The following is a 14,342-nucleotide window of genomic DNA, read 5'->3' on the forward strand; positions in this document are numbered from 1 at the left end:
ATACACTTATTTAACTCAGGGGGATATGGTGAATGAAGTCCAAAAAAGTTGCTGTGTTCCTTTAATGTTAATTTATAAATATTAATATATTATATATTATAAATATTATAAATATAAAAACATTTATTATTATTATCGGCCCCACTTTATATTAGGTGGCCTTAAGTACTATGTACTTACATCAAAAAATAAGTACTTACTGTGTTCAAATTGTATTGCAAAACACTTTTGCTGATATTGAGGTGAGATACGGGTAGAGTTAGGGACAGGTGTGGTGGTGTGGGTCAGTTTAAGGGCAGGGTTAGGGGTAAGGGAAATGTCAACTGTGTAATTACAAATGTAACTACAGAAATTAATTACAGACGTAATTACATGCAGGTATTTTTAAAATGTAAGTACAATGTAAAAACATGTATGTGCACAATAAGTCCATTGTATCAAATGATTCATTAAAATGTTAGTACATAGCTCCACATTAAAGCTCCACTGTGTGATATTTTCCCCCATCTAGCGGTGTAAAGGTATATGACCATCCAGTGAATATTAGTTTCTGTTTCTCTCATTTCTGATTTCGTTTTATCTCCTACGGTGGCCTATTTAGTCCAAAATTAACATGGCAATCCCCCTCTTCACATTCGACACGGTGCCATCGAGTGTTAAAACGCGAAAGGCGAAGCTTGAATTTATGGGTATGTCCCTCTTTGGCTAATGTACTTTCAAGATGGAGGGCCAACATGGCGACCAGCATTCGAACCCCTCACCCGTATGCATTTTCAATGGCATATTATAAACTTACGAGAATACTTTATTACTTGAAAGAAGTAAATATATATTAATGAGCACATATACTTTTGAAATAACTAAGTGTTTTTAGCTAAGAATAAACTAAAAAAGTTACACAGTGTAGCTTTAAGGCCACCTAATATAAAGTGGGTCCTTATTATCAATGTTAAAAACCAGTGCTGATTAATATCCTTGCGAAACCATGCTATTTTTAACAGGATTTTTTGATTAATTTAATGTTCAAAAGAACCGCATTTCTTCGAAAAAAATTTTTTGGGGGAAAATTATAAACTGTCTTTACTGTCACTTTTGATCAAAGCGTTAGCCCTTGCTGAATAAAAGTATTATCCAAAATTTTGAGCAGCAGTGTATCATTTTTGTTATGCGTCAATTTTGTTAGTGAGAGGTAAGGGCACAGCATTTAGATATTCATCTAAATGTGATCTAAGCAGCGTTGGGATGTTCGCTAACATTATACCGGCTAATGTATTTTGATCTTTTCATCCCTAAGCGAAGATGGAAATAAACGTTATCTAACAAATGCTGTAAAAGGAATGGTCATTGCTAGTTCATGATTGGTAATGCATTAAATAATGTTAAATAATTAAACCTTATCGTAAAGTGTTTAAATTGAGTGCTCTAATAAAACATCAACAAAACCTTCCTGTGCTCATCTTGTCTCTTTCATAATTTCCATAGGACAGATAAACAGTTTTCAGTACAAATTTAACTAAATAAGTTTGTTTAGATCTGTCCTCAGATTGCACGTGAGACAAGAGGAGAAAATGATGGGACACACCCGACAATTTCACACTCTTTAAAAGCAGAACATCTGGCAAGCAGACAGCCAAACAAATCAGCCAGTTTCAGTTTCAGCAGTTTCCTCACTCTACAGGAGCGATTTATTTGTGTTTGCGTCTCTCGTAGAGCGTGGAGAGAGGGGATGAAAGATGGGAAGGTGGAATGGGAAGGAATAAACACTATGTCCCTAAATAAGTGGGCATATATAAAAGTCATGAACATATTAGGCCACATAAGCACAAAGCAATAAAGACAGAATATTGTTACTGCAAACACCAAGAAGCCAAAAGCAATTAAGGGGATGATGCACTGGGGGATCCTTGAGTGAGAAGGAGAAAGAAAGGAAGAAAAAGAAAAAGAGAGAAAAAAAAGAGACGGATATCCCCAAAGCGTGCAGTGCTTAAGAACGGGCAGTTGTTCAGGTGTCTTACCTGCGCATGCAGTCGAGGGCCTGGGTGAAGACCTGCGGGGCCATCCCGTGCTCGTGCTGCAGGATCAGACACTGCTCCAGAGTCACTGACATAGCAGTGCGATCCTTTGCACTTTTACAGCTGGTAAAACGCACTCCATTCAGCCGCCGACAAATCTGAGCGTGGAGGGGGAAAAATATTGTTAGTCAACCACAGATTTACACAAACTCCAGTTGAAAAAGAACACTAAGGGCCAGATTAACAAGTGCAAACCCTCTTTTAGCGTTAAAAAACTGATGTCAGGATTTACTAAAGACATTTTGCACTGAAAAGGCGCAGACAGAGTTATTTCTGCGGCTGAACTTATTGCACTTGCATTTGCAGGAGTTTCCAAAATATATTGGAGGAGGGTATTTAAATGAATCACACAATGTGATTTACTAAGGTTTGCCCTTGTCAATTTACTGGATTTTGCACCATTATTAACCGCCCCCAAAAAACATGTCTTGAACCAGATGGTGCTTGGTAGATTGAATTGGTCATTATGGAAATGATCTGGTTGCATCTGTGTTCTTTAATTTGCGTGTCGTCAGTAGATCACACGCAGAACTTTCCACTCTCGTCTACGCTTTTTGGAATTGCGCTCTAACGCTAATTTGCTCTGTTTAATAAATCTGGCCCTTAGATGCAAACTCTGTTGGCACTGTGCTGAACTATAAGAAATAAGTTTTACTCTTAAAAAGTTCTCAATTTTTTTTAATTAAATATTGTTGAATTTATTTCAAATGATTCATCAGTGGACATTAAATGAATGTGTCCTCGTAATCTTAAATCCAAATACTTCCCCTCCTTCTTGCAACATCTCTTTTCACAAGGGCAGGAAACAATAGTAAACCACAATGATCCAATCAATTCCTCGTGGACGAAATAAAGACCCGCCCTACATTTTTATTTTTTACACGGTTTGAATAGCCATGACACCTTTGAGGTGACTCACAATACTACAAACTTTGATTTTAAGTAAAAAAGTTTTTGAAAATCAGACAAAAGGTACAATACTGTGTACTTAACGGCTTTAGTGAAATTAAATTACAATCCCCTGAAGCATTGAAATTTTTAATTGAAATTTAATTAAAAACAATAGAGAAATATAAAACTTCTCATTTACAAAGAGTGATTACATACACTCTATAAAACAAAATATTTTACTTTACTGCAAAATATAAATATATATATATACAAACATTTAAGTACTCTGAGAGTGTAGAGAGATGCCTCATTTAAAGTACTTCATGGGAGTGGGTGGAGCTTTAGAGCTATTTTGACACGTGTTACGTTTTTGTGCATCATCATCAGTAGTGTAATTTTTCACAAGGAATTCTGAGTAACACTATTTAGGGTTCTGTCTGTTCATTTCTCGCTATTAACTAGTTAACCGCATTCTATATCCCTTAATTGTACTCAATACCTAAACTAAAACGTTACATAAACTACCTTACTATTAATAAGCAGGAAATTAGAAGTTTATTGGGACAAAAGTCATTGTTAAAGGGATAGTTCATCCGCAAATGAAAATTAGCCCATGATTTACTCACCCTCAAGTCATCCTATGTGTAAATGACATTCTTCTTTCATACGAATAAAAGCTGAGTTATATTAAAAAAGTCCTGGCTAATCCAAGCTTTATAATGGCAGGGATTGTTTTTGAATTCCATAAAAGTGCATCTGTCCATCAAATAATGTGCTCCACATGGCTCCAGGAGGTTAATAAATGCCTTCAGAAGTGAATTGATGTATTTGCGTAAGAAAAATATTCATATTTACAACTTTATAAAGTAACGTTTTGGCCGATCGCCTTCCGTATTCAGTTTATGGAAAAAGTGTTGAAAGTGTCTCTGCAGTTCAAAGGCTTACACTTCCAGGTACGCTCAACAGATGTCGCATACGCATTTGAACTCCGAGAAGGCACTTTCAACACTTTTCCACAGAAGGCGATCAGCCAGAACTTTAATAAAAAAAGTTTTAAATGTGGATTTTTTTTTTACACAAATGCAACAATTTGCTTCGGAAGGCCTTTATTAACCTTCCAGAGACATGTGGAGCACGTTATTTGACGGACAGGTACATTTATATGAACTTTTTATAAACAAGAATCCCTGCCATTATAAAGCTTGGATCAGCCAGGACTTTTTAAATATAACTCTGATTGGGTTCGTCTGAAAGAAATCATGGGCTAATTCTCATTTTTGGGTGAACTATCCCTTTAACTATCCCTTTAAGTTACTGAATTCTGTTGTTAAAAACACTTAGGCCGTGTGTACAACAAAGCGTTTTTAGCCAGCTGAAAACGCTAGGCGCTCTGCTGAAAACGCCTCGCTGTGAGCGCTTGAGAGCGTTTTGGCAGCCAGCAGTGTTTTTTTTTCTTCAGTTGAGACTCTTTGCTTGTTATGATATGGAGTTCATAAGTGAATAAGTGAATAAGTTCATAAAGAATAAGTGTTACTAATTTCACAGGTAGTTTGTTTCTGTATTGATTCTATATTAAAAAAATTGCAGATACAATGTAAAGTATTTGCTCTGGCTCTTGTTTTAAATCATTTTGTTCCGTTATTATTGCTTGTTGTCATCTGTTGTCACCACACAGAATGTGGCGGTTGGTCTGTGTTGTATTCGTCCTGCCCCTCCTCCACTGTGATTGGACGGCTGGGTGAAAAGTGACAGTGATGAGCACTGCGTTTTATTCAAAGTTGAACATTCTTAAAAAACTGAACACTGAGCGCTCAGCGCTTGAGCATGAATTGCTCGCTCAGCTCCTCGTTGCGCTCCTGGCATTCTAAAAACGCGGCGCTCCCATTGAAAACAACTGACGACGCCAGCCAGCTGCCTGAAAAAACGCTTTGGTGGACACATGGCCTTATGATGTTTTTATAAATATGGACTCTAAAATATGCACTCTACTGTATTGTATTGTACATGAAAAACCTGGGTGGTAAACCTTATTTTTAAATTTTTATAAGAAATGCTGAAATGTAAATATTTAAAGAAATGCTGAAAAACACTTCTTTATTAGACCCAATTTGGTTATTTCACCATTTAAGTAGCATAATTGTTACCTCTGCAGCCTGCCACAAGATGTCTACATTTTTATTTTTCCTAGCATGAACATTTTGACCAAGGAACCTCAACAGCTCTGGGAGACACGTCTGACTACGAGAACGAGGAAGACCTGAGAGAGACAGAAGATTAAAACCTTGTGAGTTGTGTACTTCAAATCTTGCTATAACTTCCTTTTTGATAAGTAGAGAGAGAAAACAGAACATAAAAGAGAGTGCTAACTTACAGTCCTCTGGTAAAACTTCCTTGAACTGCTGGTAGTAAGAGTTAAGACGCGTCAGGCTCTCCCCATTGATGAACTCCTGAAGTGACGTGTCTCCAAATCTGCAACACAAAACCATTTTATTTCCCTTTAGATGAACACAAGTGTAAACCAAACTGAAAAAGAGATCAGATAAAACAATAATGGAATAATGTTATTTGTTGATGTTATGCAAGCACTCTTGAGGGCTGTTTTACATAATCAAGACTCACTTCTCGGCGAGCGTTTGCTGCTCGTTGATGCCCACGTTGAACAGCACCGGCTGTACCCGCAGCAGCATGCCGTTCTGGATCTCCCTTGGCAATGCATCAAACATGCTACCTGGGAGCGGGATGCGGACGTTGAACCCATCTCGATTTCCGGTGATCACCGGCAGCATATCGGGGGAAGAGGTAGAGGTGGCCTGCGTCACCTTGAACGTAACGTTCCGAAGGTCCATTATTCCTATGCTCATGTCCTCTAACATGGCCAACTCCTCTCCTGTGATACACACACACACACACCCACCCCCCCACACACACACCAGGGCTAAATGAATGTACCCAATGCAAAGTGATTCAAAACAGGAATCACTCACATAGGAATAATGAGTTTACATAACATAGGGATTTTGATTCAGTGGTCACTGTTTATCCAGGAGCAAAGTATGGGCATGCTGCATATGTGTAAATGTGTTTTTACCGTAAGTACTTAATAGACACTCAAACTGAGCGAGCAGACCAATGGTGTAAAGCTGTCTCAGGAAACCGTCGTCACGGAGACAGTTTCTCAGTTTGATGATGAAGCCACAAATTAGTGCTGTGAGCTTAAGAGAGACAAAAAGACGCGTCAGAAAATTACATAAAAAATGGGTGTAAAGGTATAAATGATCTCCCTAAATTATGTTATTTCAAACCTGCATGAACTTTAATTGTATAGAAAGACTTTCAGATTCAATGAAAAGGGTAACACATTTCAGATTTAGAATGTCCTTTTTAAGGTCATTATTTATTACAGTTATTAATGTAGGGATGCAAGGCTATCTTAAAAACCTCCTTAGTTCAACCAAAACATTTACTCACCCTCATGTTATTTCAAATCCATAACACTTTTTTTAATAAACAAATATATATTTATTTTTTAATGAAACAAGATTTCTGTCCCTCTACTGAAGGACAATTCACCCAAAATGTTGACGCTTCAAAAAGAGATCATTAGAAAAAAAACTTTTTTCTGTAGAGACACGGTTCCGTTATATGATTAAAAGATTTAATTTAGGCGTTTATTCACATGTGCCCCTGGACCACAAAATTAAAATTATAAAACTGAGATAATATGGAAGCTTAATAAATAAGATTTCCATTGATGTGTGGTTTGTTAGGACAGGAAAATATTTGGCTGATATACAACTAGGTGCAAAAAAATCTAAATATTGAGAGAATCACTTTAAAAAGTTGTTCAAATGAAGTCCTTAGCATGATCTTTGCTTAATAAACTAATGATTTTTGGCATAATTTTTCTAAATAATTTTAACCCATACAATGTATTGTTAGCAATTTCTACAAATATACCCATGCGACTTATGACTGGTTTTGTGGTCCAGTGTCACATACAAAGACTAATCACTGCACATACATTGAGCACATGAAATAGGATAAATAGCAGCTCTAATGTGTTTGCATGACGTTTAATTTCAGAAGACTTAGAGTTAAACTGCTTGATTCATATGGATCTCTTTTATATTGGAACTCTTTATGAACTTTTTGAATCATTAAGTTTTGTCTGAATTGATATGAGGGTGATTAATTGATGAGTTGAAGTTTCATTTTTGGGTTAACCAACCATGTAAGGTCATGGAGGAGTTCACTAATGTGTGTGCTTGAGAACTAACTGTCTGGCAGAAGACAACGTCTCGGCGGTACTGCAGGTTGAGGTCCATTGCGATGGTGGGTGCGCTGTCTTGCATGAGCAAGAAAACCATCGACTTCTTGGCTTTGTCACTCATCATGGCCACACACTCCGTTAGGGTCGTCAAAAGGGGATACAGGGCCTCGCTCCACTCACCTGACACACACACACACAAAATCTACTGCTAATATCAAATATCACACATTCAAATTCTTCTCAAGTCAGAGCTTTACATTCTCATGTTTCACTTTAAAGATCCCATGAATTTAAAATTGAAGTGAAGAAATACTTTGAATTTGTTTACTAGCCCAAAATATACATTGTCATTATTTACTCATCCTCATTTTATTACAAACCCATAAGACTTGCATTCATCTTTGAAACACGAATGAAGATTTCTCCTAAAAGATTTCTGTCCCTCCATTGAAACGTCATTGCACCACTTTCATGCTTCAGAAAGTTTATAGAGACATCGTAAAAGTAATCCACATGAATCGAGCAGTTAAGACACAATCTCTTTATATGATGAGCAGTTTTTTTTTATATTTATTATTCCAATATAAACATTGATCAACACATGCTCATCAAATAAATGGTAAACTGAAACTCAAACATGCTCGCTTGAGTCAAGTACGCTTGGTTTTACATTTACCATTTTTGCTATGCTCTATGTATGAGCATTGCATTGATCAACGTTTATGTGAATATAAATTAAATCTGCCCATTATATTAAGGAATCATGTCTTTTCAATATACTTGGATTGAACTACTTTTACAAAATGGACTTTCAATGAAGGGACCGAAATCTCAAGTTACATTCAAAATATCTTCATTCATGTTTCGAAGATGTATGAAAGTCTTGTGGTTTTGGAACAACATGATTGTAAATAACTGATTTTCATATTTCGGATGAAATATCCCTTTGAGGTGATTTTAAACACTGACAAATTTGCTTTTAGCAGATATATGCCCTTAAAGGATTAGTTCACTTCAAAATGAGAATTTCCTGGTAATCTAGCGAAAAAAGGTTCAACAAAGATGTCAGATGATTTTGAAGTTGGAGGTGGAGTTTTTTTTTTTGTAAAGGGCTTTTTAGTCTTCGCACGTTTGCTTGGGGTGGTACTTCCGCCTAAATCCAGCGTGACCTTTCCGACATGATTGCGCAGTTCGTGGCACATTGCAAAGGTGTGCAAGATGTGTTTAGGTTCAAAAGTATATCAATGTTTATTTTTTTCTTGAAAATTGCAGATGGTTTCGCTAAAATAAGACTCTGGGAGCCTTTGAAGCCCTTCCAAGCGCTTTGAAACTGCATTGATTTGGACCTTCAACGTTTTGGTTGCCATTGAAGACCATTGTGTGGAGAAAAATTGTGAAATGTTTTCCTTAATTTCTTTTTCGACCAAAGAAAGAAAGACATGAACATCCCCCCCCAAATATGCTTCACATTAGAGTAAATGAAGCCTTAAAATGTTATAGGTCATTTTTTGTATAAACTAAATTCTATTGGCTATTCAAAAAAGAAACAAGCACTTCTATATGTCCCGTCCCGACTTTCTTTTTCAATCACAAATATCACATCAGTAGCACATCTAGTAACTGTGTTTGACAAGCCACAGGGACCTTATAGGAAACATGGATGCACTGGAATCAGAATAGTAGCAAAGACCGTTCGACATCAAGTAATGTCATTAACAAGGATGGAAGACAACAGACGTGACATAAAAGTGAACACCTATTTAGCATAAGCGCATAAGCTTAATGGAGGGATAGGGGCTCTTACCTGGGTAACTCTCCTCTCCGCTGCTGCTGCTGCCATCTAGAAGGATGGAGGTGCAACTTGCAACAGTTATTTAGCGAGTGCAACAAGCACAGCACACGCAGCTCACACAGACACTGAGACAGCAGCAACAACGTTTAAACAAGTCAAGCAGATTTAACAACTACTAAAAATTGGAATGTCGCAAAGGTTTGTCTAGAAATAATATGTAATAAAGTAATATTCACAGCTGCCTGGCAAACTGATGATTTCATAGTCATCATATAATGGAAAAGACTACTGTAAATCACAGCATGCTGGCACTGCCAAGTGACTAACTGGCACAGACAGCCAGCACCAGACAGACAGCCTGTGAGCATGTTAGTCAGCCAGCCAATCAAACGAGAGCACCCGGTCACATGTTCACAGTAGGCAAATATGCTGGGTCAAACAACAGAATGTTCCAGAAACATATTCCAGAGACATGGCACATCAACAGAGAGTCACACGGAGTCAACACACTCTCATTAACATAAACTGTGGCATTGAATCCACTTGGATGTCAGTTTTTCCATACAATAATATTGTTTTTGTCACTGATAACTGAAAACAGATAAACAAATATACACATATCACAAGACTCTTTAAAACCAGACAACATACACAATGATGTACCATAGAAAAATACATGTAGTTAAAAAAAATACAGATGATGGGGGGATTAGAAAAAGTAGGAGAATAAATTCAAGCTACAAGTAAAAACAATTGAAAAGCTTGTTGCTATGGCAGCATGCAAAACTGTCTGAAGATGAACAGGTGACGGGGTGTTTGAGAAACAGATCCAGAAAGGGTGATAACTAGATAGAAGAGATAAGTATGTACATGTGTTAGGTTTTGTACTACTATGTAGATGCAATGGACGAGCAGCAGGGAATGTGACGCAGAGCGCAGAAAGGCAGAAAAGCATAACAAATTATGACTAAATTGCCCACTTGATTACATGATGTTCTCAAAAATATATTTGAGAGAGAGAGAGAGAGAGAGAGAGAGAAAGGTGTGAACAAGATAGAAAGGCACCTACAGGCATGCATTTCTGCATTAACTGGGCATGCAGGGTTCAGATCGGGTGGTGAAGATGAAGGTGGTGGTGGTGAAGGTGACTGTTGTTGTGGTTCATGGGCGGAGGAAGACTCTTCCATGCAGACAGGGTTGATCCAGAAGGCTTTCGTGTTCCTATTACCTTTCTTACTGACGCCGCTCTGCTGGTCAGCCTGGAACATGTCCTCACTGCTGCTGCTGTGCAGACGGTCCCTCTGCAGCAGTTTGTCCACACGCTGGATTATACACTCCAGACTTTTGTCAACATTCCCCCACACCTTTTCCTGTAACAGAAGGGAGCAGAATCTCATTGAGCCCCATGTTAAAATTCCCAACTTTACAGCAGAAAGAAACATGTTTACAGCCTGGTACAAATTGTGGTTTTGGTCTATATGGCTAATTTTGCCCTTTTTAAAGGTCCCGTTCTTCGCATGTTTTCGAAGCTTTGATTATGTTTACAGTGTGCAATATAACAGTTCATGTTTCGCATGTGTAAAAAAAACAGTATTTTTCACACAATTGACTTATCTGTACAGCGCTGTTTCCTCTGTCCTAAAAACGGCCTGATGATTTCCTTGTTCTATGAAGTCCCTCCTTCAGAAACACGTAACGAGTTCTGATTGGGCCAGCGCTTCCCGTGCTGTGATTGGACAGCAGCTTAGTGCACTTTGCCCGGAAAGGTTCCGCCTCTTACGATAACGGGGAGATGCCATAGACTGTAGAACAATATGGACGTAGTGTCCGTGACGTCACCCATAGGATTCCGATAAGCCATTCTGAATCGTAAAGTATGGGTGAGCTGGGCATTGCCATCTTGTGTGCGAGTCATCGCGTGTCACTCCCGGATAATAGAAAATGGGCAAAAAGGCGGGATGGGGGCGGAGCTTAGGTGACGCAATAACTATAGACGGCGAATAAATGGCTATCCACCTGTAACCACACCCTTAATTATGCAGAACGTTAAGGCTTTATATAACGTAAACGAATGAGTTAGAAAAAAATTCACCCCCCTCACAGTTGTCATGAAGGTCAAAATTAGCCATATAGGCAAAAAACACAAGAGGCCTCTAACGGTGAACAGGCCTCTAAAACGTTCTTACCCACTCCTCCTCATGCCAATCTACGTGGAGGGATGAACGACTGTTACTGCCACTCCATTTGGCCAGCAGTGTGTCCTGATCATTCCTCAGCACCACCTGCTCTGAGTCAGCAGAGGGTGAGTTTTTAGAGGCTATGTACTCGGGTCTAGCTGCGTTCAGGGCCTGCACTGCAGACGCCAGCAGTTTACAGTCACACACCATCACCAGCTGGCGTGTCTGAAAGTGAGAGAGAAAAAGGAGTTATAGTATCAGCCTCAGACCATACTGGGGACAAGATAGAAAAAAAAGAAGCTGATTTGTAATCTCAAATGGATCTAAAAGTAGCATTAAATGGGCAGGAGCTATATTTACTCTGACACCCACCTTATCCGCTAAGATGGCGAGGGTTCTCTCCATGCCGTTAGCGGAGCGTTCTTTAGCAAAGCGAGACAGGCGTTCAGCGTAGTAGCTGACCTGAGTCTTGAGCGTGTTGATATGGGAAATGATCTCTTTGGCACGGACGATATCCTGAGGGATGTAGACGATGGACTGGGAGCTGGACAGAGCACTGCTGCTGGACCAGAGAGAGCTTGATTACTTACACACCATACAAGCAATAAACACACATATACCACTAGATTAGTGCACAACAACAGACAGATAATGATAGTGAATTTCATTCAAACAGTGATGCTCCAGAGACTTTGAAAAGCACCAACCACTTTAGGTCCTCAGTCTTTTCAGAGCAAAGAGGAGAATAGTGCCATCAGTTCTTTGAATGGCAGAACTGTTTCACTAAGTGCTTCTGTGGATTAAAGGGATACTTCACCGCCTTTTCATATTAAACTACGTTATTCCCTTAACTAAAACGAGTTGATACACACCTCTCTCATCTGATGCGCTGTGACGATCCGATAGCATTTAGCTTAGCCCAATAAGCCCAGTTTATTCACTATGGTACCAAACAGAGATCAAGTTAGAAGCGGCCAAACAGCTCCATGTTTTCCCTATTTAAATACAGTTACACGAATAGTTGAACGACCTAGTATGATGACATAAAATAAAACTTGGTGCTTTTCTGAGCGGATTAAAAAGGAGAACTATAATGTATGGCGGAATAGCACTTTTGAGAGTACTTCGACTCGGCACAGTAAAAAGTCCCGGCTGAAAAATCCTCCCTCACGTCTCCCCCTCTCGCTCTCATTTCTGTCAATAGGGGGGAGGGAGAGATGTGAGGGAGGATGTTTCAGCTGGGACTTTTTACTGCGCAGAGTAAATGCTATCAGATCGTCACCGCGCGTCAGAGCGATTAAGTGCACGCACTGAGATGAGAGAGGTATGTATCAACTCGTCTTAGTTAAGGGAATAACAGTTTAATAGGAAAAAGCGGTGAAGTATCCCTTTAAAAGGTACAGCAACACTAGTGTGTTTTTACATCTTCAATGACTGTCCAGCCTAATTTTGATAAAAAATATATGGTTGGGAAAATCTCCCAAATCTGTAATGAAATAGGACATACACTATATTGCCAAAAGTTTTGGGAACCCTACCGTTATACACACATGAACTTTAATGACATCCCATTCTTAATCTGTAGGTTTAATATGGAATTGGTCCTTTTGCATTTTTGACCATTCTTTTAGAAGTACATTTGTGGGGTCAGGCACTGAGGACCTGGCTCGCAGTCTATGCTCTAATTCATCAAAAAGGTGTTCTATTAGGGTGAGGCCAGTCAAGTTCCTCCAAACCAAACTCGCTATCCATGTCTTTATGGATTTACCATCCTCAAACTGTTCACACAAAGTTTGGAGCATGAAATTGTCCAAAATGTCTTGGATTGCTGAAGCATCAAGAGTCCCTTTTGCTGGAACTAAGCGACCAAGACCAACCCCTGAAAAACAATCCCACAATCCCGAATCACCCCTACACAAAACTTTAAACTTGGCACAATGAAGTCAGGCAAGTAGTTTTTTCTGGCAACCGCAAAGCCCAGACTCATCTATCAGATTTTGTGATTCGTCACTCCAGAGAACACGTCACCATTGCTCTAGAGTCCAGTGGTCCAGTGGACAAACTGCATCCAACGCTTGCATTGCACTTTGTGATGTAAGGCTTGGATGCAGCTGCTTTGCCATGGAAACCTATTTCATGAAGCTCTCTATGCACTGTCTTTGAGCTAATCTGAAGGCCACATGAAGTTTGGAGGTCTGTAGCTATTGACTCTGCAGAAAGTTGGCGACTTCTGCAAACTGTGCACCCTCAGCATTTTCTGACCCTACTATGTGATTTTACATCGCTTACCACTTTGTGGCTGAGTTGCTGTTGAAGCTTCCACTTTGTTATAATTAACATTATATTTTTATTATATATATTTTTATTATAAATTGTTATAATTTTGATTGTTGCTAGGCAACGTGGGGGAGAAGACGTTGGCGTTGTCTGTTCACCGCTTCTCCACCCACAAATCATGTTAACTGTACAGTTAGATTTAGATTATTTTTTGGTTTCTTATGTTGACTAGTCTAACAGTCAGAGCTACATTTGGAACTGTTGCTGATTGCTGGCAGCCACTGAGAGAACGTTGTTCGCCGCTTGCCGTTTTTCACCTCTTCGCTGCTGTTTATGTTTGAATTGTTGCAGTTGGTTCTGGTTTGAAGGACATTTGATGTTGCTCACTGCGGCTGCTCTTTCTTGTGGGTGTCGGTGGTCACTGGCTGTCTCCCTCGGGCTTGTTTGCACCGGGCTAGCGTCATCAGCGTCCGCCGTGATGTTGAGATGTTCCGCTTCTCGGCTATGTTGCTGTTCCATCTTGTATCGCAGCCTTGGAACGGCTTGGACTTTGCGCCGACCCCGGTGTGTCCACAGAAGTGCCCGGAAAACTGTTTGCCTCCTGCATGGTGCTGCAGCGATCCCCATCATCTGGTCTTCAGCTGTCATGCCTCGACCACATCATCAGGACACTGCCGAATTGGGAATATGTAGCAATGGAGCCTCTAGCGCTGGGAAAAATGTAAAACATGGAGTGGACCAGAGTGTACTGCGGAGCTTACAGTGATTTCCACCATCAGCTTTTTACTGTTATTTGTTAGTTGATTGTTTTGTATTATTCTATATTTTTACTTGCTATTCATTTTTATTATTATTTTTTCCCT

General features: G+C 39.3%; 1 protein-coding gene across 9 annotated transcripts in view; it reads right to left on the bottom strand.

Moving 5' to 3' along the window:
• The window catches only part of inpp4ab (inositol polyphosphate-4-phosphatase type I Ab), an 80,711-nt gene that overhangs the window by 9,716 nt on the left and 56,653 nt on the right, over nt 1-14,342 (bottom strand). For 3 of the 9 annotated variants that reach the window (XM_067459310.1, XM_067459303.1, XM_067459302.1), the window contains 10 exons: nt 11,575-11,761; nt 11,212-11,427; nt 10,095-10,395; nt 9,038-9,073; nt 7,241-7,413; nt 6,052-6,175; nt 5,583-5,850; nt 5,335-5,432; nt 5,108-5,220; nt 2,016-2,170 (listed from right to left, as the gene is read on the bottom strand). In XM_067459310.1, coding sequence (XP_067315411.1) covers nt 2,016-2,170; nt 5,108-5,220; nt 5,335-5,432; nt 5,583-5,850; nt 6,052-6,175; nt 7,241-7,413; nt 9,038-9,073; nt 10,095-10,395; nt 11,212-11,427; nt 11,575-11,761 — 1,671 coding nt within the window. Of the gene's footprint in view, nt 1-2,015; nt 2,171-5,107; nt 5,221-5,334; nt 5,433-5,582; nt 5,851-6,051; nt 6,176-7,240; nt 7,414-9,037; nt 9,074-10,094; nt 10,396-11,211; nt 11,428-11,574; nt 11,765-14,342 lie in introns of all 9 variants that reach the window. The other 6 variants (XM_067459306.1, XM_067459301.1, XM_067459309.1 and 3 more) reach the window with 4 other exon arrangements.

Source organism: Pseudorasbora parva, chromosome 12 (genome assembly GCF_024679245.1).
Source record: "Pseudorasbora parva isolate DD20220531a chromosome 12, ASM2467924v1, whole genome shotgun sequence".
Classification (NCBI taxonomy): domain Eukaryota; kingdom Metazoa; phylum Chordata; class Actinopteri; order Cypriniformes; family Gobionidae; genus Pseudorasbora; species Pseudorasbora parva.